Consider the following 23,469-nt stretch of genomic DNA (forward strand, 5'->3'; position numbering starts at 1 on the left):
CATCCATATTGTTCACTATACTTGTGCAGTACTTCTTTAGAAATTTGATGAGTGTGCACACTTCTCATGCCTGTAATAAACTATTATTCTGGCTCTCCAGAACTTAACTGTCCCATAGGTCGCAGCAGATCACGTGATACCCCACATTGAGGCATCAGTTTGAGGAGTGGCATGAGTTACAACACTTCACAGCACAGTGGACTACTTCAAAGTCTAGCATGTTGCCATTATTTGTGCACTGAATAGTTTGTACTCCAAAGTATGCCTCAAAAGTGCTTTATACAGTGCAGACCATGAATATTCAGCAGACAGAACAGGTTTTGGCCCACAGCTCAGGTGTCTAAGTAAACACTTGTATTTCAAGTATACAGTCCTTTCCACATCACAGATCCTATTTACTACATAAACATTTTAATTAATACAAAAATAAAAAAATTTAAATGTAATTGTGATGTTTTCTTAAGATCAGTTAAATTATAAATAAGCCAGCGTTATCAAGTCAGAGGTATGATTCAGAAACTCCTTTCAGTCAAGACACTCTGTTTCAAGTACAAATTATGTGTAAATACAATGTTTATAAAAAAAATAAAAATTAATTGTTTAGCTCATATCTAGGCCTACATCCAAGAAACCTTTAGTAGGTGTATTAAATTAGAAGTTCACCAATTTTTAACAATGTCTGCATTACTAAACGGTAAAGATATGAATAAAGTCATCCAGAGGGGTTTGATTTGAAATGTAGACTCTGTAGGTACTGTAAGAACTGTTCACAGTGGTGGTGATAGGTACCAGACATCTGATGTTTAAGGCATCTAAAAGCTTCCTCACAGAAAATTATTAGATGCAAAGATTATGAATACACTGCCTAATGTCTTAGACACTGTATTATAATTTTTGGCCTAAAACTTATTTTTTGAAACACATTCTTGGCAGAGGGGTACCTGCAGGGCATTGTAAGGCACAACAGACCCTAAAGAAACTTTTTTTTTTAGATTTACAACTATTTTACCATCATCTACCATTTTACCATTACATAAAAAAATTCAAAAGACATGTATGTTCAGTGATTATTTTGGATAGTAAATAAAATGGCTATATTTGCATGCTAAAGAAATATGAGTTGGTAAGTTTCTCTATAATGAACCATTTTACATCAAACCACTCTGAATGACTGTTTACATCTCAAAGACTGGATTATACAGAAATTTTTAAGGGTTGGTGGAATTCCCTTTTAACACTGTAGCACATTTATACAAAAAAAAAAAAATCAGTAAGTTTATTTACTCCTCCTTCGTTTTTGTTGGAGTCCATGTGAGCACAGCTTCCTGTGATATGCGTAATAAAGTAACACCCACAGATACTGTGGTGAATCCACACAGAATACCCAAACAGTCCAAAATGCCTAATGTTTCCCACTCTTTAAAAAGGACGGCAGAGGCTAGGATGACAGAAGATGTGAATACCACATAATACACAGCCTCAAACATGTTGGAGCTGAAGTTCTCCAAGGCTTTGTTGATGAAAGTGAACTGGATGAGGATGCTGACTGTGAGAACTGCCAGCAAACACAGGAAGAGGTACAGGGCTCTGTTGTCTGTAGTGAAGCCTCCACTAAAGGCATCCTTTGCAGCCAGACCCAGGCCTTTGCAACTGGGCACTGTAAAGCTCCCCAGGAGGGAACAGATGCCCACATACACCATGATGTTGGACTTTCCATAAGCTGGAGAGAGCCAGCCAATCAGTACGACCAGCAGCAGGACCACCAGTGCAATGTAGCTCAGGAACACTAAAAGACATAAACACACAAAGAGTCTATAATGGAAACTATAATAAGAACAACAAAAACATGTCTTAATGTGAATGGTGCTTAGGCCACAAGAGGGCCCCACAAGCATGCAGGTTTTTGCATTGCACAGATTTAACCTTGATCAAAAAGAATTACATATCAATTTTTCATTCTTACAGATCAATATGCCCCACCTAATACGGGGTAGGTGGGGGTGCCAAAGTAGGATGTTGCTTAGGGCCCCCAAAATGTTCAGAAACAGGTTTAGAAAAAACAACAGTAGTCATGTATGGTGTAACAGTAATACGATTACAGAATTGGGCTTCATGGTCATACCTGGGTCCAGAAGACGCTCCTCTAATTCAACTCTCGATGCCACCCTCTCAGACTTAGGAGAATGAATGATGAGCACAACTGAACCACAGCAACACAACACACAGCCAAGCTTCCCTAGAATATTCAGATGCTCCTGCAGCAGCCAGGAGGCCAGGATGGCTCTGCATTGCAAAACAAGCATCATCAACACAGAACAAGTACTGTACTGTGGCATAATCTACTATGTTTATTTCCTGATGTAAAATAAACTATCCAATACTACTATTATTAATTCAACAACAGCACAGATTTAATCCCAACAGTCAAATGGAGAAAAAAAATAGAAACAGCATTTTTCTTGCAGAGGATTACAACACAAGAGTGTAACTCACCCAAACAGGACTCCCAAAGCCCCAAGAGGAGTGACCAGTACTGCTGGTGCTGCATTATGAGCCAGGAAGTTCCCTATTTGACCCACTATCACTGTTGAGGAAAAGCAAAGTATTTTCATGAATGAATAATATACAAATAAATGCATACAATATAAAATACATGCATACATACATAGAAAATCCCATAAATTCATAAATGTGATCATTAAAAGTGGTCAAGCAGAGAGGCGAAATTTCACTCACTTGCAAGTGTCCCACACCACCACACACAGTCAGTCAGGTAAGTCCTACCTGTTTAATAATGCCCAAGAGTTAGACACCCAACAAACGTTCAGCTAGGCTGACCAAGGCCAGAACGTAGGCTGATCATACAAAATGCTATGTAAAGTAGTGACATCGTTTAAGAAGACTTATGTAAACTCTTACTGCAGTAAACTCCAGTCTGATAGAGTAAGTCAGCTAAGTTAGCTACCTGACCGGCGAGCTCGCAGTATTCCCTTTTTCTGGAGCGCAAATGTCGATCCATTGACGAAACTGGACACGATGGCTATTCCAACACCAACTGCTGGTAAAGGAGCGTCCTCCATAAGTGTTGTAGAGTTATCATACGATCTCTTCCAAAAGAAATACTCAGTACTGCTCACAGCAGCCGCGCTCACCGGTGTGGATGGGTTGGGTCGAAGCTAAACGGCCACGAAGACGAGCTCGGGTTTCTCTGCCAGGACGCTCCTCTGGTAGAAAAGCCGGAAGACGGTGTTTTAGCCGGTTTGGCCGCAGAGCTGCAGCGCCTCTCTGGCAGTAATGGTTATGGCTCTCTGGGTGCGTGTCTGAGCTGATGAGGACGGGGCGCTGTCCAAATAGTTAAATGAAGCTTCTTTTCTTATCGGATTGCCTTTGCTTCTGCCTGATTTGGTAGCCATGTGGATCCACAGTGTTTCTGCTCCGCCCATGTAGTATTTAGCGATGCCTTGAACCACAGATCAGACAAAACAAAGGCCCGTGCTAAGGAGGTTTCATTCAAATATTAGGACACAGCCTGGGATTCACCATGGAGGGACTGGATACTGAATACACTGTCCTAAATGTAGTCAGTACTGTATTCCATTACAATACATTAAAGGTAACATGTTCAGAATTCATTTAGAATACACGTAGGATACAGATTGATAAAAAAAAACATGGCAAAACCTTTTTTAACTTCATTTACACGGTTATCATCTTTCTGTATGTAATTCATCTGTTAAAATAAAGTTAAAAAAATTCTCAACTTTTTTCTCGCTCTTTTCCTGCTTCTGTCCTGTGCTGCTCACACAATCCCCCGAGCAGGAGGTCACCACACTAATGCTAAACGTATTACTCGCAAACATGCCCACTACTGGGGAGACTGCTTTGATCATTCAAAAGAGCCCAGTAACACTGATTTATCAGTCTACTCAGGCTTTAGTAGGAGCCTCAGTGTTTGTAAAGAGGCAGTTAAGTTTGGTCTTTTTTCTTAGGTCAGATAATAAACAAGCACTGATGGCATTTTTTCTGTATGCTTTTTTATTATTTAGTGGGTAAGTATTCTAAAATAATTCTTCTAAAATGTAAAAAATAATTGTATTCTGAATACTGCCTTTAGAAAATGTAACTTGGACTGTATACAGATACTTAATTTCGGTATTCTGAATACTCCCAATAGGCCTTTTGTATTCCGTTACATCCCTACCCCGTCCAGGATATGGAAACTTGGTGATTGATAAGATATAAAAACTGTTGGATTACTAAACAAAAACGGGTGCTTTTACAATTTGAAACTAGAAATGAGTTCTAAACTCATGTTAATAATCATGACATCATGCACGCATCCCCCCAGAGCTGTATGTTTTCAAGCCCTACCAGCAGGTGGCGGTGTCCGCATGAAGAAAAGAAAAAAAAACTTAATCAGGTGGAAACACTCATTTCACCGTTTAAAACGCAGTACACTGCCGTGGAGAGGCTGAACTGCACCCTATATTCAAAAAATTGTCTATTTTTCTGTTGTTTTCAGTTATTATTGTGATTCTTTTCTATTTAAATGAAGTTCACGGCAGCAGCGGTTCGCCGCATCTCCAGGAGAAATCGCTGGTAGGTTACCCGGTTGCCCCGTCCCCTGGTGTGACGTAGCGCCCCGTTTTCTTTTGTGTGATTGGCTGCGGGAGATGTCAGTCATCACACAACATGGCCGACGTTAAATTGCAGCAGAGCTTGTGAGGGGACCCGAAGAAACAGGAATACAGTAAGAAAACCAAAGAGGTAAAACGCGTTATTTATGCTCTAATAAATGTGGTAACGGGAAAAACAACCTTCTTTTTGAAAACAGCGGTGTTCGTGTGGAGGCAGCTGAAGGGCAGCTCAGTGTCAGAGCCGCGCTCTGCTCTTCACAGCTGGGTTAGACAGTCAGTCAGATAGCAGGCAGCTAACAGACTGATCCGGACTGACTGCTCACATCAACAAACACACCGAGACCAGCGAGAAAGCTGCCTGCCGTATCATACTTAACGCCTCTTTAGCAAGATATTTGTTGTTATTTCTGATTTTTCAGAGTATCTTAAGCTGTCGTTAGGGATGAGTGTGACCAGGCCACGCCAACACCCTGTTTATTTTAATAAATTATTTTACACAGCATAGTTACACAGGTTTAATTTTAAACTGTGATGCTTCAGTCTTTCTTGGGCTGAAATATAGCTAGCTATTTGACCTAAGAGCCAGTTATATTTGCACTAACCTTAGCTTAATCCCTCCATGATGCTAACATAAGAGTCTGAGACGTCTGAAGCATAGGCTCTGATTATCCCTGCCTTAAACACATTTATTATAAGGGAGAACACTGTTTATGGAATTTATCTTTAAGACTGTTAACTGTGATAAATCTTCTAAACCCGGAGAACTGAAATGGCTGTTATTTAACCCCAAATGTAAGAGAAGATGTGATGTTAAATGTATCTACTGTTCAGGTAGATGCATTTAATATAATGAATATGAGTAGGTCAGTTATTGTAGTGTTATGTAGCTTGATATGGTAGTTTTCTGTTCTTAACAAACTGTGTTAGGAAGTGAGTACAGTCTTTTACCTAAGTGTGTATTTTAACCTAGGGAAGGCTGCATTTGCAGCCTGGCAGAAAGAGGAAAGGATGCCGTCTCCTTCTTTTTCCCTGGATGCCCAGCTGCGGTTCCACGACAAATGGCTGAAGATAGATTTGCAGGTAAACATAATCAAAATATAGTTAAATATTGTACATTTATAATGCTGTTCCCATTACATGAAACATGTGAAACACTGCAGATGTCTCTCTTTACAGATTACATTGTGGTGGCTGACTTTTTAGTGAGCTCTAGGTCAACACATACAGCAGTTTAGCACCGAAAAACAGGCAGGCTGAATGTTGCATAACAAGCATGGATAATCACCTTGTTATTTGTGGGTCAATAATTTGTGATAATGCAGTCTCTACGTTTGCACTCTTACTGAGTAGCCTTGGTTATTGTGGCACTTAAAAATTGAAGATGATGTCTCCTCTTAGAGAGAAGAGGTACAGTACAACCCAAGCTGTTCTGCTTTAAAAGCACTACAGAAGAAACACTGCTGTTCAAAAGCATATTAAACCCTGTGTTTGGAGTTGTTCCCTGTTGTTGTAGTTTATTTTTGGAAAAGTGAAATGGCATAAATAGTTTTTTGATGGATATTGATAGATCTGTGCTCTGGACCTTTAAGAACATTCACTGACCACATGTTTCATTATGAAAAGATTTAGCCAGTGCTCCTGAGTGGTGTAGCTGTCTTAAGGTTTCACCTTGCTGTTGTGAGTTCCGTCCCCAAAGACACCACAGGCTCAAAAGAGCGTAAATACACATGCTAAATGAGTGTTGTGCAGTGCATTATGGGAAGCGTTGAATAAATCACTGTACTCATAGTGTCTGTTCCAAAAGATCAAACTTGAGCAAAATGAAATATTGCTATGCCTGTCGTGTGTCATGAAAAACGTCCTGTATCATAACATTTATATATTGTGTTAAATGTATCAAATACATAATCCACTTTCCATTTATGCTTGTATGTATTTGTAAAATGGTCAGTATATGTATTACCTGTTGTCTTCACATGAATATGTTAATTGTGCTCTTTATAAAATTATAAATGGGTTCTGTTGCTGTGTATTTGCTTGGCTGGCAGTAGAAATAAGTAGGCTGTGTAGTGATGCTCTTTATGTACTTTGTGTCCCACACTGGCATCTGTCATCTGATGAATTCAGATTGTGAATATGGAGTTGCACGCATTTGTGTGCTTGATAAATTATGTCCTTAGAGTCTGTCTGATATGAGAGTACTGGATGTGTTAGGAATTCCTGGTAGTGATCTAGTGGTGAACATAATACTTTTCCCTGTTTGGAACTGTGTTGGCTAACATTTGACAATATATTGCACAAGGAGTCCCATTCCGTTATTGCCATAATTAGCATCCAACCACTGACGTCTGACGTCTGACTTTGTCACAAAGCAAGATTTTGGGCGAAATCTTACACTGTCCAGTACAAGAACAAGTATGGGACATTTCCATTGGACACACTGTAGTTCTGGATTTGTTTTACTATAAATAAGGAGTCTTGTCCTGTGGGAAGGAAACATCCCAAGGTCTGATGTAATTTTCTGTTTTCCCTTTTGACATTTGAAATTAGAATCTTTTAAGAGCATGTTTTTATTGGGCTGTCACATTTACTGTTTTAAATGATATGGTATATTATGATGGTTGTTTTTTGTTAAACTTTAAGCACCATAGCATTGTGTTCCAGTGGAGCTGTATTTCGTTGATTTTGATGAGGAGAAAGGACGATAAAGCTTGACTTTACTTGAATATTTGCGATAGAGTCCCCAGAGGATGTAAGCAGTTACATTGAGAATAACTTGTAGTTAGTCTAACCTGAGTAGTTTAGTTTTAAAGATAATGCAGGAGGGACTGTTATTTTTGGATGGAATCACCAGTGTTAAATCAGACGTGAGTTAACATGGATTTATGAAAAGCAGTGATACTGTGTGTCTCATCCTTCATCGTTTTTTATAACTGTAAAATTTAATTAAATGTAGGTTCTTCGGCTTCTACCAAGTGTTGACAGTGCAACTAAACGTAAGGAGGTGATAATGAAAATAGTTATTTTTACACTAAGCAGAACTCAACTGTATCAAGTGTCATGCATAGTTTTTTCTGCATGTCTATTCTCATGAAGGTATTAAGCGAGCAGTTGTTTCAAAAATAGGATAGCTCTTGCCCAGTTGTAACTTGTTAAAGGCACTAAAATGGGGAACGGTGCTTAATGTTTTGCTATTGTTGTCTGCAGTATGAGCAGAATGGCTTTTCTCTCATGTTGGGGGGACAGTTGGGGAACTGGTTTAGTGTTCACTAGACTGAATGTTGGCATTACTACTGTTACAAAGTTACATTTTGCTTTGGTAATATTTTTTGCTTACTGATTGTCTAGACTAGTCGTTGAATGTCAGCCTGTGAAATATACAGAATTAGCATAAAAACTGCAGTCAGTGGTCTTTACAAAGGTGACTGTATGTGTATTTATTTTATAGGCTGTGGAGTTATGTATATTTTTATGATTCATTCATCTGATAAGTGCCTGATCAAATCTGGCAAATTGGTGCCAAAAAAGGTAAATTTGATATCTCTTTTATGGCCGTATAATTAGGCCTAAAAATACCCACATCTGTTGTCTGTGGTAAGGTCTGCTGTGGGAGACTGAACAAAAAGTGTTTCAGTAAAGCTTTCCTAGAGCTTACAACCCAAATAAAAGCACTTTTTGATGTGCTGTTAAATGAGTTAGATAAAGGTATAATTACATCTAATGGAAAACCTGAGTACTAAATTTTAGACTGCAGCCTCACATTTGCTTCTATATATTATTGTTTTTGTGAGGATTCTTGTTTATAGCGGTTGCTGTTGTATGAGGAGAGAGTTGTTTTGCAAATATTGCAATCAACACATACAATTTTTCTATAGTTTTTGAAATGTTGCCTGAATTTTTTTTTTTTTTTCTTCTTACCCCCCTCCCCTTTCTTTTTTTGTACTTGTAGTTTGAGTAGCCATTGTGAATAGCTGTGGGCAATGTTGGAGTGTAATTGGAGTCCTTATGTCTCTCGGTGTATTAATGTATTTAAAAATTAGGGCCCACTCCCATTCAGATTAGCTCATGTAAATGTTTATGTGGAGCCACTGTGGCCGTTGAACACTGCATGATGCTTCTAAGTTAGGATTGAGCTCTTTTTGCCTCTAGTGTTTTGACTCTCTTGAGATTGTCATGATAGGTGACATCATACTGTCCTTGTGTGTTCACAGTTAGTTTGCCACATGCTCAGAGACAGACTCACAGAGACGTAAAAAAAAGCAGAAAGTGAATATTTTCGTTCTCATGTAATTAAGCTCCCAGATGAACGTGTCATAACCTTCCAACAAGTCATAAAATGATATGCACTTACTTCTAGGTAATTTTAGAACAGAAAAGGCCATGAGTGATGTCTGATGTATTTTTGTTGTTACAGCGTGCGTTTTCTCCAGAGGGACTGAGTGAGATGTGGAATGAAATGGTAAAGGACGAGGAAATTGTGTTTGACAGAGAAGAATCTGCCTATCCAGGTAAAAAGCATTATCCACACGTAATGTTTTTCTGTTTCTACATGTACTATAAACTTGTTAATTGGCTTAGTTTCTTCAAGCTTTTTTGTATATAGAGTAAGTGTTTCCCATGGTTTTCTGTTCCATCCTCAGAGGACTCTGCAGATTGTGCTGGTGCTCAAAAGAAGGATGAGTGCAATGATAAGGAGAAGAAAGAGGAGGAGGAGGCGTCTTTGTCGTCTGTCCATCATTCAATCATAGAGACCTGGGATTGGGGGAGGCAGCCAGGTAAGCAGAGCTGCTAAAAAATCCCACTCTAGTTATAGATGAGGTGTTGGCACGTAGACTGCTGAACTCGACATGCTGATTGCAGCGTCCACCTACAGTCATTCTGAAAGGTCATCCCACTCATTCCTCACCAGCCTTCACTGTATGGAAAATTGAAAGGCACATTGTCCATTCCTTTGTTGCTAGGTGAGCCAAGGCAATCTAATCTGTGCCGATGCCTGTTGAACTGTTCCAAAGGAACTCAAAATAAAACTTGGTGTAAGATGCCATTTCTGGCTTCAATATGACACTAGTGTTATTCTCTGCTTCCTATGAAGGATAAATATTTAGTCTCTGACTTGTTCCAACTGCTTTTCTGCTTTCCTGACTCCAGCCTAGTGCTCAGATGTATTGAAAAAGATCATCACAGTGTTTTTCAAATATATCACAGTGTTAAATGATTTTAAATTTTGTGAACCCATGCTTCCTGAGTACCAGCACTCTATGCTAAAAGAATGTCTTACAAACCTGACACAGCTTGTTTTGATTGGATTTTGTTCTGTTCTGCTTCTTTTACTATTACATCAAAGGGAGCCTTAAGCTGCTTTCACACAGAACACTAAAAATTTACTGCTGTGCTTTCAAACACATTATTTTTTTGGTGCCCTGAGATCAGAGTGGGTTCTTTAGAGCCAACGCATAGGTTCACCTAAAGTTAAAGTGTTTAACTTAGTAAGTATGAGGAATTGTAACGTCACAAAATGTAGATGTCTACTTATGTCTGCGTCCCAGATTTGTTATTAAAAGTCATCCTGAAATCAAAATTTACCTATTTTTACCTTGTTAGCTCATGTCCCTGGTCATATTAAGCATGTTTTCTCATATATTATAATTCTTGTTTTCCCAAATGTGATTACTACCCACCTCTAAAATGTCTGATTTGATTTTTGGCCAAGTTACTTTGTATTATCAGGTGGGGAAAAAAGGATATTAACCAATGATATCATCTTCCCTCTCTTACCACCCACACATCATAGATTGAAAATGCTCAGATAGCGCAGAGACTGTCCCTGCTACTGTATTTTACTTGTAAATGTCACAGTATGGATGGGGAAATACGTTATGATTTCAGGTTCATGTTAACTTAATTAGCATTTAAGATATCTCCATAGCTTGCGGCATCTCCAACTGGCCAGTGTATGGTACCGTAGCTGCTGATCTGTGTTGTGATTGGAGAACACATGTTACGTGTAGTGACAATGGGCTACGCATAAATATTTGGGCTTTTCAGAGTTGCAGTTTCATTTAAATGATTCAGCTACAGCTAAATACAGAAAATTCCCTCTCTTTCTGGTGTCCACTAAAATTCTCCCTCACTCTTTAGAGAGTGGTGCTCACTTTCATGTCAACGGGTGAGCACTTCACAAACACATTGAAAAACAACATGATGCTTCTAAGTTAGAATTGGAAGTCGCACTGACTTTTTATTTATTTAGCTCATAGTAAGCTAGTCTCATGCTCAGACTCTCAACTATCAAAACAAGCTAAAACTGAATGCTTTCATTCTAATCCAATTTGACTTCCTAATGAAAGTGCCATTGCCTTTTAGCAGGTTATAAAAATGTGTAAAATTACATGTTGGTAATTTTGATTCAGCTACAGCTGAACACAAAGTTCCGTCTCTTTCCACTGTCCACTGAAGTTTGAAACAGCTTGCCACAGTGTGAGCAGCGAGTGCAGCATGTACCTCGTTCAGCATGACAGCAGCTTTACACAGCACTGTAAATGTCTACTATACAGAAAATACATTTCCAGAAAGGAAACTTATGCATTTAAAACTGAGCTTACAAAAAATCTGAAACACCCAGCAAATTACATGCATTGCAGTTTTTACCAATTATCAGTACTAAATATTGCTAAAATCAACTTTTCGTTTTGTGACACCATTGTACTGCTATAGGTGATATCATCCAACACTGCTGCTGTGGGCATTTGGATCTTGCCCTGCTATAACCCAATTTTTTTGTACCCCCCCTGTTCTGCCAGTCTTCCTCTGCTAAGTAGCTGCCCACCTGGCACCTCTGTACAAACCTTGTGACTGTTTCCAGCTGAGGTTTCCCACCCTTGGCATTACAGAGCAGTAAAGGAGTAGAGCAGATGGATTTGCGACATCTAAATGTGTCCCAGTATTTTGTGTGTGTGTGTGTGTGTTTGAGTAAGTGAGAGAGAGAGAGAGAAAACTAGAGAGTGTGAGGTTTTGGCCTGAGGCACGTGAAGCGTTGGGGGCTCGAGTGACTGTACAAACTGTCTGAGGGGTTATTTTTACCCCACTGACTCTCTGTGCTGGCTGTGTGTTTACAGCCAGGTCTGGGTGGGGTAACCTACTCTTCTGGTGGGTGCTGATAAGAGCATGCTGATGGAAAGGCTCTACACCACAGCTAGCTCCATATACATCACATGGTAAAAAAGTTCCGTAAACATCACATGATTGGAAGCCCTTCACACAACAAATGCTTGGAAACTGCATCCCTTCACACCCGTCTCCTACTGAATGAACCCAGCGACTCATGACTCTTAAGAAATTCCATGAAAGTAAAAGATAGATTTGTTATGTTAAGGGAGTGATTACATGGGAACATCTCTCTTCTTTTTGAATGAATGACTAAAAGTGGTTCAGAAACTTTATTCCATCGTTATTCCAGAACAATACAGCATATGCCCATACATTTCCAGAAATTAATGGTGACACTCTTTTAATTTTTGAACCAAACCTTCATACTGTAATTAGCATTACGAAGAAATTTGTAGCAAATTAAAAATGCAGTAAAATGAATCACATTTCAGACCCTTCAGCATTTTAGCATCACCTAAATATTCTGCCTTTATGAAGGAAAATAAATACATCATCAGATTTTGTCAGTCAGATGTAAACATCTGTTCAGTAATGTATGTGTGTGTGTGTGTGTGTGTGTGTGTGTGTGTGTGTGTGTGTATATGTATGTATATATGTATATGTACACACACACAGAGCGAGGGCTATAGTTACATCAGTGGTTGGGACCAGGCCTAGGCCTACAATAATTTTGAGTGGGCTAATGTTTTATCGTCTAAGCTATGATACAGGCTTCAGGACTGACATTAAACAATGTGAAAACTGTTTCAAGTTCATCTTACAGCTGAGAAAACTCAAAGGTGACTGTGCTGAGCTAGATCTTTTCTCTGCTGTATAAACAGTTCACGAAAACTATGCCCATCAATCTAGACTTACATTATGTAATGCAGTTCCAGGATCTCAGGGGTTCTACCACCTGTACCCACCTTTAGAAGCAGTAAGGGTTAAATTAAAGTTAAAGTTCTCTAGTAGGCCTCTGCACCACCACACTTCTAGTTGGATGAACTGTTTTGTAATTGGAGGAGAAGTGTGATGGTGTTTTTACAACACTGACACAGCTGTGCATGGCCAGTCGGATGCCAAAATGTCAGGGGCACGTTTGATGTACAGCTCTCTCTCTCTCTCTCTGTCTCTCTCTGTCTGTCTCTCTGTCTGTCTCACACAGTTTCTCACTCATACAGGTGTGCCACTCTCGTACCATATGCAGTTGTGCTCACAATGTAGTGTAGACATCCAGGGTATCTGAGCGGGACACTGGCTGGCATGCAGAAAGCTTAAGTGGATTTTGGAACTGCTATTTTAACTCACTCTGTTGTCTTGCTGGTCTGTTGTACAATGCCACTTTCCAGCCATTGCAGTGAAATGAATGCTGGTTGATTTAGATCTTTGGGAACGTGTAAAGAACGTGTTCTCCGTGTTTTAGGTATTATTTTGATATTATTAGAAATGTATCTGATTTTGAACTGATTCATTTCTTGTTGTGGTAGGATGTAATTAACAGGACTAGCATCAAAGACAGAACAAAATGTGGTTTATAATATGTATGCAAGAGCAAGCCAGTGATGTAAATATAAACATTTTTCCCTCAAATACATGGGTCAGTTTAGTCTTTTTTCAAAAACATAATCTAACATGAGCTTTAATAATGCAGGTGTTTACCATATGCATGTCAAGTCTGCTGTATAAGTGTACATGTACTAGCACGCACATTAAATATATTAACCATTAAAAACTACAAGCTTGAATAGGTATATGCCTCTGCCTGTAAAATGCTACCATACATTACTGGAAAATTGTTCATTTTCCATGATTTTTTTATATTAGAATAATTAGTCCTGTTGTCCCTTTTATCTGTCCTTTTTCTTGTTAATCTCTCTACTTTCTGTTCTTTATTTCTTACGGCCTTTCCCCTACCATTGCCCAGCCAAAACGTGCTGCCTGTTTTAGATGAAATACAGCATAAGGACTTCACTGGCAAGCTAAAGTTGCTTCTAATAGTAAATTTTTTTTAGAAGTCATCATGGAGTTGGTGAGCTTTAAATCCTCACATACCATCTTTCCGTTTCACTTTAGTCATCACTTCCACAATCTGCTTGTAGTTGGTGTGAGTCATCCTATGCTGTACTGCTCTTGTTGACTTTTTATACATGTGCGGTAGCTGCAGTCACATGCAGAGGTCTTGGCCTAAACAAACTGACGTTGTAGAATGTCTTTCATCTGCAAAGATGCACTAAATTCACATCACAAGTCCAGTTTTGTGCCAGAGGAGCTAGCTGCACTCTTCTAGTGAGTAAGTTAGTCAATAGGCTTTAATCAAAGAATTTCTTGGTCCTTCAAGAAACGGGGTTGTTTTCTGCAAACTTAAATATTAACTTTGTTCGTATATTTTTTAAATTGAAAAATGATGTTGAAGCATCAAAGCCTGGTATTTCAACTTTGCCTTTTTGGTGTGAGGAAACAAAAACTGCTTATGTTTGCAGACTTAAGCAGCTGACTTTTTATAGTATTTTTGAAAGCCCCAATAATCCAAAGCAGATCTGTTTGGACTTTCTTATAGATTTGATTGTTCAAACATTATACCTTTGGTTTAAGGGGCTATTCACATTGTTCTTATACAGTTCTAAAGAAATATATGCAAATTATGCTTTAGCCCAACATGAACTGTAAAGCATTTACATGATTTCTCCAGATATAAATGAACTCTTAAACCTTAGCAATTGCACTTCTTAAAAAATAAATGTTTAGAGAATATAATGCATCGTGTATTCACGTGTATAATATATACTGTTCTTAAAAATAATTCTCTATGTTCAAATGCATTCAAGTACCTGCATGTTGTGATATTTTTATATGTCCATCTTCTCAGATGAGGTGGAGCTGAAGGACTGTCTTACGGTTCTGGTGGATGACCAACAGAAACTGGCTACACAGACAGCTAAAAGCACTCTGTCTGCGCGGCGTCTGAGCCAACGGCTGCTCATCCTGGAGCGCTACCTCATCTCACTCACTCACAGCATGATGGAGGAGAAGTACAAAGTTCGGTGGAAAAGTCCGCCCAGCCCCCCGCTGCCCACTGTGGATAACAAAAGGTATGAGAGAAGGACGTTAACCAAAGAAAGAAGACATGATATTTTTTTTGTTTTAGGCTTAGTCTCATGTGTGCTGGTTCAAACCAAGCAAAATCACACTACGGTGTCCATTAAAATTTGCTTTATACTGTGCCGTGTGTCTTTCTACAGCACTCGTCCTGTCAGTAAGGGAGTGGAGGGCTTGGCTCGAGTCGGGTCAAGAGCAGCTCTTTCCTTTGCCTTTGCTTTTCTCCGCAGGGCTTGGAGGTCTGGTAAGTAAACCCCCCCTCCAGTTTTCCTTGTTGTTAAGCCCCTTGCAAACTGTACAATAACAGCAGTCTTTTAAGTTTATGGCATGCCACACTGTAGAGATTCTGCTACATGCCAAATTATGATAAAGATTGTTTTGAGGATCAAGAAAACGATTTATACTCTGCTTGACTCATCCAGCTGTCAGCACTTCCTTGTTCTGGTCTTGTGTCGAAAGGAAAAATAATGTGCAAACAAAAAATGGCCTTCCATGTGACATATGCCATGTAACTATATATACCATAAATAATCTAGGCAAATGTGATTGAAAAGGTGAGGGAGAGTTTGGAGCCATTTTGGCATGGAAAATGAAGTCATCATGGACTTGGTGAGCTTTAAATCCTCACATACCACATTTGTGTTTCACTCTTATCACTTCTACAGTCCGCCTGTAGTTACTATGAGTGCTCCCGTGCTGTACTGCTGTTGTTGACTTTTTATACATGTGTCATAGCTGCAGTCACATCCTGAGGTTTTGGCCCAAAAAACTGACGTTGTAGACTGTCTTTGTTCTTAGAGGCACCATATCAGTATCGTCAAAATACACTGCGTGGAGCAAAGTGATTTGTTTTCCTCCTTCTGATGTCCATGGAGAGAGGTGACAGTTGTGCATTCTGAATTGTAGTAGTGGCAGCAGAGCAAAAAATGAATAATATCTGAGCTTTATGCAAGTAATAAGCAATTTTTACTGGGTGGCAGCCAATCAGTTGACTCATACCTCCTGTCAAGCTACCACAGTCACATCAGTGTTAAGAAGATGGAATAAAAATTATTGGGAGGTTACACTGGCTACTTTATTTTATTTTTAAAATATTTAATCCTCTGTTAAACTGTACGTTTAATTTTTAAGTTGTCGTTATCAGCACTTATCTTTTATAGGCCTGTCACAATTATTATATAATCATCTTGTCACAGTTATTTTCTATGCTTGTTATTTCTCACAATCATATGTTAACATCGAATTATACAGAATTTAATTCTGTGTATTTTCATGAGTTGGTTTGAGGGGAAAATACATGTAAATAAAAGAGAATGTTGTGGATCTCATGAAAACAAAAAAAAAAGTTCTAACTTCTGACTGGTACTAAATCTCCTTTCGAGTGTAGCAGTTAGTAATGTTTGTTTATTCAAACTGGTCAGTTGGAAACTAAGTATCAGCAGCTACGAAGCCACATAGCGGCCAGTTTTTCCACTTTAGGCTTTAACTTTTAAATTAATAAACTTTCAAAAAAAAAGGCTGATAAATTGTTCATCAGTTATTTATATGGCATTTTGTCATGGGGGTGATAAATGATATTATTGAATATCGCGATAATTTCACCCAATGACTATATGAAGTAAATTATCGTTTTATTTTTTATCATGTACCTTGCCGTGTGACTTTTGCTGATTTTGTCGTTCTTTGTGTTTAACCATTTACTTTGTACAAGCATTCTAATCTATGGTAGGTTAAAATTTTAGACCTAAGTTATAACAGAAAAGACGGTATACACCATGCAAACATAACTAATTAACTACAAATATGTTTTTAAAACGCCACTTGAAAAGATTAGACTGTAGCGTTTCAGTCTGATTTCTGAATGCTGGGTATATGCAAATGAAACACTCCGCTATGTGACCTTCACCCAAGACGGTGAAAAATAGATGAGCTTGTACAGAAGAAGGGTGTTACTGCGCCCGTTTGGCAATATTTTGGTTTCCAACCAGACGAACACGGAGAACCGTTAGATGTTAACAGTGTTACATGCCGTCTATGCAGAAAACTGATCATCATCAAAGGCGGCAATACAGACCTTGAATCCACAGTACGAGCTGCCAAGCCATAAGTACATCAGAAAGACAGCGGTGCCTGAGATGTATAATAGTGTTAATTGTGTATGAAACAATCTAGGTTGTTAAAGACTATAATCATAATAATATTAAGAATTATTTGTAGCACGTCATGCGCTACCCCGGGCTCAAGGAGGACGCTGGAGGCAGGAAAAACGTTTGCAGCAGCCATTCCTTTAATATTTGCTTCAAACTCTCACAAAATAAACTTAACAAAACCAACGCTATGCTTGCCACTTTTCAGTGGCTTTCACTAGATAAACTTCAGTCTTTTTCTTACACCAGCTTTTCACCTCTTCAGTCAGTCTCTGTTGCTGCTGCTCGTCCCTCTCTCTCTTTCTGTTCCCTTTCTGCTCTTTTTAAAAGCACCCGACCTGAGAGGGAACGAGAGCTCGCTGCTCCGCCTCCTCGTCACCGCCCCCAGCTTGCACCTCGGCTGCCCGAATCGAACATGAGGTGTAGTGAAACGGCCTCGCTGCAGAACAGGGTGCGGGGCCCGTGCGGCTGTGCTCGGGACTCGCTCCTTGCCCTGGTGCCCCTCGTGGCCGGCACCGTCGTCCTCCTCCTCCTGCCGTCACTCGTGTGATTCGCGTCCCTCGGCCGCTCGGTGTTTGGGCCCCGCCTTCCTGCCGGCTCTCGCGGCCGTCATTGTCGGGGCCTGGGGGGCGGGCGCATGCCACATTATTATTATTATTATTGTTTCTTCTAACGTAACTGTTTTTTTCATAACATAACTGCAAATTAAGATTCACTGCTATAATTCTCCTTTGCTGTTCCACTGAGATGCAGAAGTTCACTTACAAAAGCTGCAATAAAATGATCACGTGACTGAAAGGCTCACTCACTTGAGTTTTCTTCGTAAATTAGTTTTTAACATGATAATATCGTTTATCGCGATAATTCTGGAGACGATAATCGTTTGTCTAAATTTACATTATTGCCCAAGCCTAATTGTTCATATTATCTTTTATGAAATAGCAGATGTTATTTTGGCCCAGATTTACTTTATTGCCTGTCTAAATGCTCTATAAAAAATTAAGCTTTGAAAGCTGACCTTCAAAGACACCTTAGCCTTTAAAACAATGTCTGTCTGCTTGTACCCTTATTTATTTTTTAGCTCTTGTTACATATTCATTGATTAAGCCACTTATTCATAAACCCTTTCCTGAGACAGCACTGCTTTGAGTTTTTATGCGTTGTGTAACTGGGCTCTTGCTGTATAATCCTCTCATAGTTATGGGATAAGGGTTCCTTACACAGCCCCATTCAAACACTGTGCCAAGTTGAAACATTATGTTCAGGTGGCAGAATCAACCTGAAACCCACCTCTCTGTGGTAAGGGTACAGTATTCTTTGGAATTTGTGGAATTGAATCCATAAACTGTATAACATGGCAGTGGAAAATGCGCAGTGACTTTTATTGACTCTGGCTTTGATTCCAGATATGTTAATCGGACCTTTTAATGAAATTGTAATGGACTCCTATGTGTTTGCATGGTAAGTTTCCATTTGCCTTTGGAGACTGTTGGACCATGAAAAGAAAATACTCAGAGAATCTGGCTATATGACAGGTGTGGAGCTCAACCCTCCCAAAAAGATTCCATGCCTGAAAATGTTTTCAGCGTGCTGCACACTCAAACAGGAAAAGCTTTCTGTTGTTTTTTTTCTATTCTTTTGCTGGGAGTCTGGGCATCAGCTGTGGATTAGGGGAGTGATGTGATCCAGTGGGCTGATGGCTTGTTGAGAGCAGAATTGCACAATCTATTGGTGTCCATTGGGAATGGGTGAGGCCAGCTGCTCTGGCTCTGAATGGAGAGCTGCTTTGTAACCTGAGCTACATATAGAGATCCTGTCTGAAGAGATTTGAACAGAACTGCTGTAGTTCTGAATGAGACAGTGTGAGAATGGGGAAAGAAACAGATGAATTGTGGAGTGGTAGAAGGAGACAGGAAATAAGGGGAGGAAATGTTCAGGCAGAACACACTTTTAGCCAGACTAGTGATGAAACATTCTGGCAGTAATGTGCTTTATAGAGAGTGGAAAATTTTAAGAGACTAGGGATGCACTGATATGGATTTTCTGGACCAATAACGGTAACTGATAATCAGCACCTTGTTGTGGTCAATACTGATATCAGTCATTTTAGTTTCAATTACATGCCAAATTAAAACCGAGCAAAAGATTTTAAGCTTTGTTTTAAGCGCTAAAATGGATCGTTGAATAATTTTACATACCAGTTACATCCACTGTATGTCCAAAAATCTGCTAATCCAATATTTCTTCTCAAATTAAGGGTAGTAATAGGGAGTTTTTCCCACCCTTTGTTGCAGTAACAGCACTGACACTTCTGGGAAGGCTTTCTAGGTTTTTTTTTTTTCTTTTTTCTTTTTTTTTTCTTATATAGCACTGAAGATTTAATTACAGTCTGTCACAAGAGCAGTAGTGAGTTCGGATACTGATGTTGGTTGATTAGCTCTGGATCACAGGTGCCACTCCAACTCACCTTAAACATATTAGATATGGTAATTTAATGTTAATTGCACAAGTCTTACTCAAGAACTCATACTGGTGTCCCAGTGGCGTTCCTGCCTGGAAGGGAAGTGAACCGATAGAAGATCATAAATGCACACAACTAGTGATTACGCAAGCATCAGTGCATGTGCAAGCACAAATATCAAATTATTGGATGTAATAAAAATGTTCTGTTGATCCTTAGGAATAATACATTGTGTGGCAATGTATGGTGCACCTTTAACTGATGCCTTAACATTTTTTCAACTAATGGATGATTTGTTCAAGTTATGAAATCATTCTAACTCTCAACCTGGATTGTAATATGTGTTGTAGGTGATGATGCAGACCTATGCAGTGAGCTGCTTCAGGAGTCCTTGGATGCTCTACGTGCCCTTCCAGAGGCCACTCTATTTGACGAAGGCACTGTGTCATCTGTCTGGCTAGAGGTTGTTGAGAGAGCTACTAAATTCCTCAGGTTAGTAACTTCATTATGTGGTTACAAAAAACGAAAGGTGATGAAACTGACAGGAGATGTTAATAAAATTGTTTCACTAGTTTTCACCAGTAACTGTATTTACTGTTGCTCAGTATTTTAATTTTGCTCATGTGACTGTCATAGTAAATACTTGAGTGTTGCTTTGCATTTGGAGCAGTGATGTGCATGGAGGTGGCAGTGGCAAAGCCCCAAGCAGCATTCCTCTGCAGGACCAGCACCTGGCCCTTGCGATTCTACTCGAGCTTGCCGTTCAGAGGGGCACACTCAGGTACACACAGCTTGTGTTCCATGAATTTTACCTCTCTCAAGCTTTCAGGGTTTATTTGTCTTGTTCATTTCAGACAGGACCCGTATAGGTACAACAGAGTTCTTACATGTCCAGGGTGCTTCAACTAACAGTTCTGTACAACATACTACAGTACACTGATGTTCCTTCACTTCTCAAGGGGACCTATTATGCTCATTCTCATTGTTCATAATTTTATTTTTGGGGTCTACTGTAACAGATGTAAGTGCTTCAGTGTTCTAAAAACACATTTTCCTCATACTATACATCTCAGTTCACTCTGTCTGAAATGCTCTGTTAGAGTTCCTGTGTCTTTAAGCCCCCCTCCTGAGAGCACAGTGTGTTCTGATTGGTCACCTCACCACTCTGTTCTGATTGGTCAACAGCCAGAGTGGTTCCACCCCTACATGTTTCACCCTTGTCTTGCAGCCTGCAGATAGGCCTTACTCTGCTGAGCAGCTGTAAACCTTGGTGTGGCTATTTTTCCAGGGACATTGGTTCTGCCCTGTCATTTTGAGCTAAAGTCCGATCCTGAAAGTAAGGTCAGCGTCTTCTTGGCGTGGCGAGAGGGGATTCCAAGCTTGCCGGTAGGCGGGCAGTAAGGATTGTGTTAAAATATTGCATCATCTTGCAACAAAGAAAAATGATTGGAATTCCAATGTGGCGTATCTGGGGAAAAGTGGTTTCTGTGGGAGAGAGTTACTCCCTCTGGTGTGTACTTTTAGCTTTGTAACTTTGCGGACTGTTTACATGCACAAAAAGCTATATAACACACTAAAGGAAAAAAAAAATGGAAAAGCATAATACGTTAATATGTAAATCTGAAATGTTTTTATTTTGCTGAATTTCTCTGGGCTACCAAAAACAGTGCTGATGTTTCATGTCTGAATTTCTCAAGTAACTTTTTCTCATGCATGAGTCCCATACACTCATGCTTATGTCGACGACTGTTAGATCCTCTTGGAATTTTTTAGATTTTAGAGGTATCAACATGGAGCTGTCTAATAGCCACACCATGGTTTACAAGAGACTGCCTCGTCCCTTGATATCACTATCTTATGTCCACTGCCACAAAAACACAATACACAGCCTCAGGTTGCAACTGACAACTCATTGGCAGGTGGTCGAAGAGCTGCTGCATTTCATTTTCACTTGAAACTTGGCTAAAACATACCTGATTCTGCCATTCAGCTAAACAGGCTAACATTAATGTGTTGCACTGTCTATACTGGTTTGAAGGTTGTGACAAAACTGATACCTTAGGAAGAATTTCAACCAGTATACCAGATGAAGCGCTATACCACCCACTATAGTTATTACTGAATAATAATGTCTTGAAATTAATAACTGCATAATAAGCCTGCTGTTGTAATGGTAGCTAAAAGCCAGTCTGATAAATATCGATGTACACTGTAACACTTTCTGCCTCTTGTGGCATCTAGTCAGCTGCTGTCTGCGGTGTTGTTGCTGCTGAGGTTGTGGGATAGTGGCACCAGAGAGATGGATAATGAGCGTTCCAGCCAGGGCACCAGCGCCCCATTACTGCCACTTCTGCAACGCTTCCAAAGCATCCACAGCAGCAAGGAGGAACCCGTCCCAGAGGAGGAGGTTGAAGTGAGATTGCTTCTTCATTCACTCCATTATTACTGTACTGTTTCTTTTTAGATGCAAAACACCTCATAGACCTGACATGTAACTCACTCAATTGCTCACTTATGTTTTGTGGCTGTTAGTTCATAAGTAGCTTTTGCGTGCATTATTCAAGAGGAGGAAACCTACACCAGCAGGATTTCATGAATGCGTGCATTTGCAACCTGAAATTGCGTAGATAAAGTAAAAGGGGTCAAAACTATGCTAAACATACCCTGTGTAATTACACAAATGCAGAATACATTTGATGCTGCTGCCATTGTGGAATGATGATTATGTACAGATATTGATCAACGTAACAACACTTCAGCTAGATTGATGACCAAACAAAATAGGAATGCTATGGAAGAATGATGCTAATTGTGTCCTTTTTACCTTGAAGTCTCAAGTATTAGTACTAGTATGTCCTTTTGTTTCTTGAAAGTAAGCTAGTAACCTTCCCACAGATTCTGTCTGCCCCACTGAGCCCAAATGAAAGTTTCCTGCGCTACCTGACCCTGCCCCAAGACAATGACCTGGCCATTGACCTACGACAGACGGCTGTGGTCATCATGGCCCACCTGGACCGCCTAGCAGTCCCCTGTAGCCCTCCACAATGCAGCTCTCCCACCTCCAGCAAGGTACTGCATATGCCATGCCACTTAATGCTTCATCTTTTTGTGCTTCGCCTTTTGCTAGGAAGCTTTGCAATGCACATTACATAGTTTCAGCAGAGATGTCAGAAAATGGTCAGAACTGTTTTGGAAATATTCTGGGTTGCTGATCTTTCTGCTGCATTGACACATTTTTAAGCTTTGCTTGTTGCCTTTTTAGCTTCAGCTATGATATTTAAGCATATTCCTACGTACTCCTGCAAGACTAACTGTGTTCTTTCTGTGTCTGCCCTGTTGGAGGACCATGGCCCTGTACAGGTAATTGGGTTTGTTAATGTATTCCTGCCTAGACTGAGTTTTCTGATTGTCTTGTACTTCTGTATTGTTATGCAAGATTATAAAACCATCCTCTGCACCAAAGCACTCTTTCTCTCAGGGTAGCCCTGAAGATCCATAATTTAAATACAGTTCCTATTGTGTGGGTGTGACACAGTTGCATCACAAAGAGAATCTTATTAATACTCTTGTTGGAGGAGAATTATCACAGGGTTGCTGACCAAACCACTGTTCATGTTTTAGCTGTGGCTAAGGATGAATTTATCTCACCCCGAAAAAGAGAGAGACTTTGGTGACTCATAGTACTTTGAGCAGAGATGTCACTCCAGGTTCCTTCTGGGGCACAGCTCTACAGAGATTGTCATTTCCCATCTGCTGACACTCATGAAGGCCTTGCTAGTTAGCTGATGAGTTCAATCAGGTGCATGTAATGAGGCAGAACACTAAACTCTACAGAGCAGTGGTACAGAAAGTAACCTGGTTTGATAGCCATGATTTAGAGCGATCCCAAACAGTTCCAGCTGCATTGTTCATGTATGGTGGTCTGTGCAGTGCTGTGTAAAGTGCAATGCATGCATACTGACATTTAAATTAAATCCTACAA

At 39.8% G+C, this 23,469-nt stretch overlaps 2 protein-coding genes across 6 annotated transcripts in view; one reads left to right on the plus strand and one right to left on the minus strand.

Moving 5' to 3' along the window:
* Nucleotides 1-1,173: 1,173 nt before the first annotated feature.
* On the minus strand, nucleotides 1,174-3,237 carry nipa1 (NIPA magnesium transporter 1). Its single transcript, XM_036569575.1, has 5 exons — nucleotides 2,966-3,237; nucleotides 2,737-2,784; nucleotides 2,494-2,584; nucleotides 2,123-2,283; nucleotides 1,174-1,786 (listed from the first exon to the last, which is right to left on the minus strand). Exons 1-5 carry the CDS (start codon nucleotides 3,078-3,080, stop codon nucleotides 1,281-1,283), a joined length of 921 nt encoding a protein of 306 aa, XP_036425468.1. The 5' UTR covers nucleotides 3,081-3,237; the 3' UTR covers nucleotides 1,174-1,280.
* A 1,440-nt stretch (nucleotides 3,238-4,677) lies between these two features.
* herc2 (HECT and RLD domain containing E3 ubiquitin protein ligase 2) overlaps nucleotides 4,678-23,469 on the plus strand; it is a 64,867-nt gene continuing 46,075 nt past the window's right edge. For 2 of the 5 annotated variants that reach the window (XM_036570729.1, XM_036570731.1), the window contains exons 1-11: nucleotides 4,678-4,767; nucleotides 5,608-5,717; nucleotides 9,052-9,145; nucleotides 9,278-9,412; nucleotides 14,650-14,872; nucleotides 15,023-15,123; nucleotides 19,838-19,979; nucleotides 20,158-20,268; nucleotides 21,729-21,900; nucleotides 22,383-22,556; nucleotides 22,827-22,847. In XM_036570729.1, the coding sequence (XP_036426622.1) occupies nucleotides 5,646-5,717; nucleotides 9,052-9,145; nucleotides 9,278-9,412; nucleotides 14,650-14,872; nucleotides 15,023-15,123; nucleotides 19,838-19,979; nucleotides 20,158-20,268; nucleotides 21,729-21,900; nucleotides 22,383-22,556; nucleotides 22,827-22,847 (1,245 nt within the window). In that variant the 5' untranslated portion in view covers nucleotides 4,678-4,767; nucleotides 5,608-5,645. The remainder of the gene's footprint in view (nucleotides 4,768-5,607; nucleotides 5,718-9,051; nucleotides 9,146-9,277; nucleotides 9,413-14,649; nucleotides 14,873-15,022; nucleotides 15,124-19,837; nucleotides 19,980-20,157; nucleotides 20,269-21,728; nucleotides 21,901-22,382; nucleotides 22,557-22,826; nucleotides 22,848-23,469) is intronic. The other 3 variants (XM_036570732.1, XM_036570733.1, XM_036570730.1) reach the window with 2 other exon arrangements.

Source organism: Colossoma macropomum, unplaced genomic scaffold (genome assembly GCF_904425465.1).
Source record: "Colossoma macropomum unplaced genomic scaffold, Colossoma_macropomum, whole genome shotgun sequence".
Taxonomy (NCBI): domain Eukaryota; kingdom Metazoa; phylum Chordata; class Actinopteri; order Characiformes; family Serrasalmidae; genus Colossoma; species Colossoma macropomum.

What these genes read in the sequence shown, in the direction of transcription:
- nipa1 (XM_036569575.1), bottom strand. Translation starts at nt 3,080, where the DNA reads ATGGAGGACGCTCCTTTACCAGCAGTTGGTGTTGGAATAGCCATCGTG. An exon ending in ACTGCGAGCTCGCCGGTCAG is followed by an intron (nt 2,785 to 2,965) that starts GTAGCTAACTTA and finishes ATTATTAAACAG; the next exon opens with GTAGGACTTACCTGACTGAC. An exon ending in GCTTTGGGAGTCCTGTTTGG is followed by an intron (nt 2,284 to 2,493) that starts GTGAGTTACACT and finishes TTTGCAATGCAG; the next exon opens with AGCCATCCTGGCCTCCTGGC.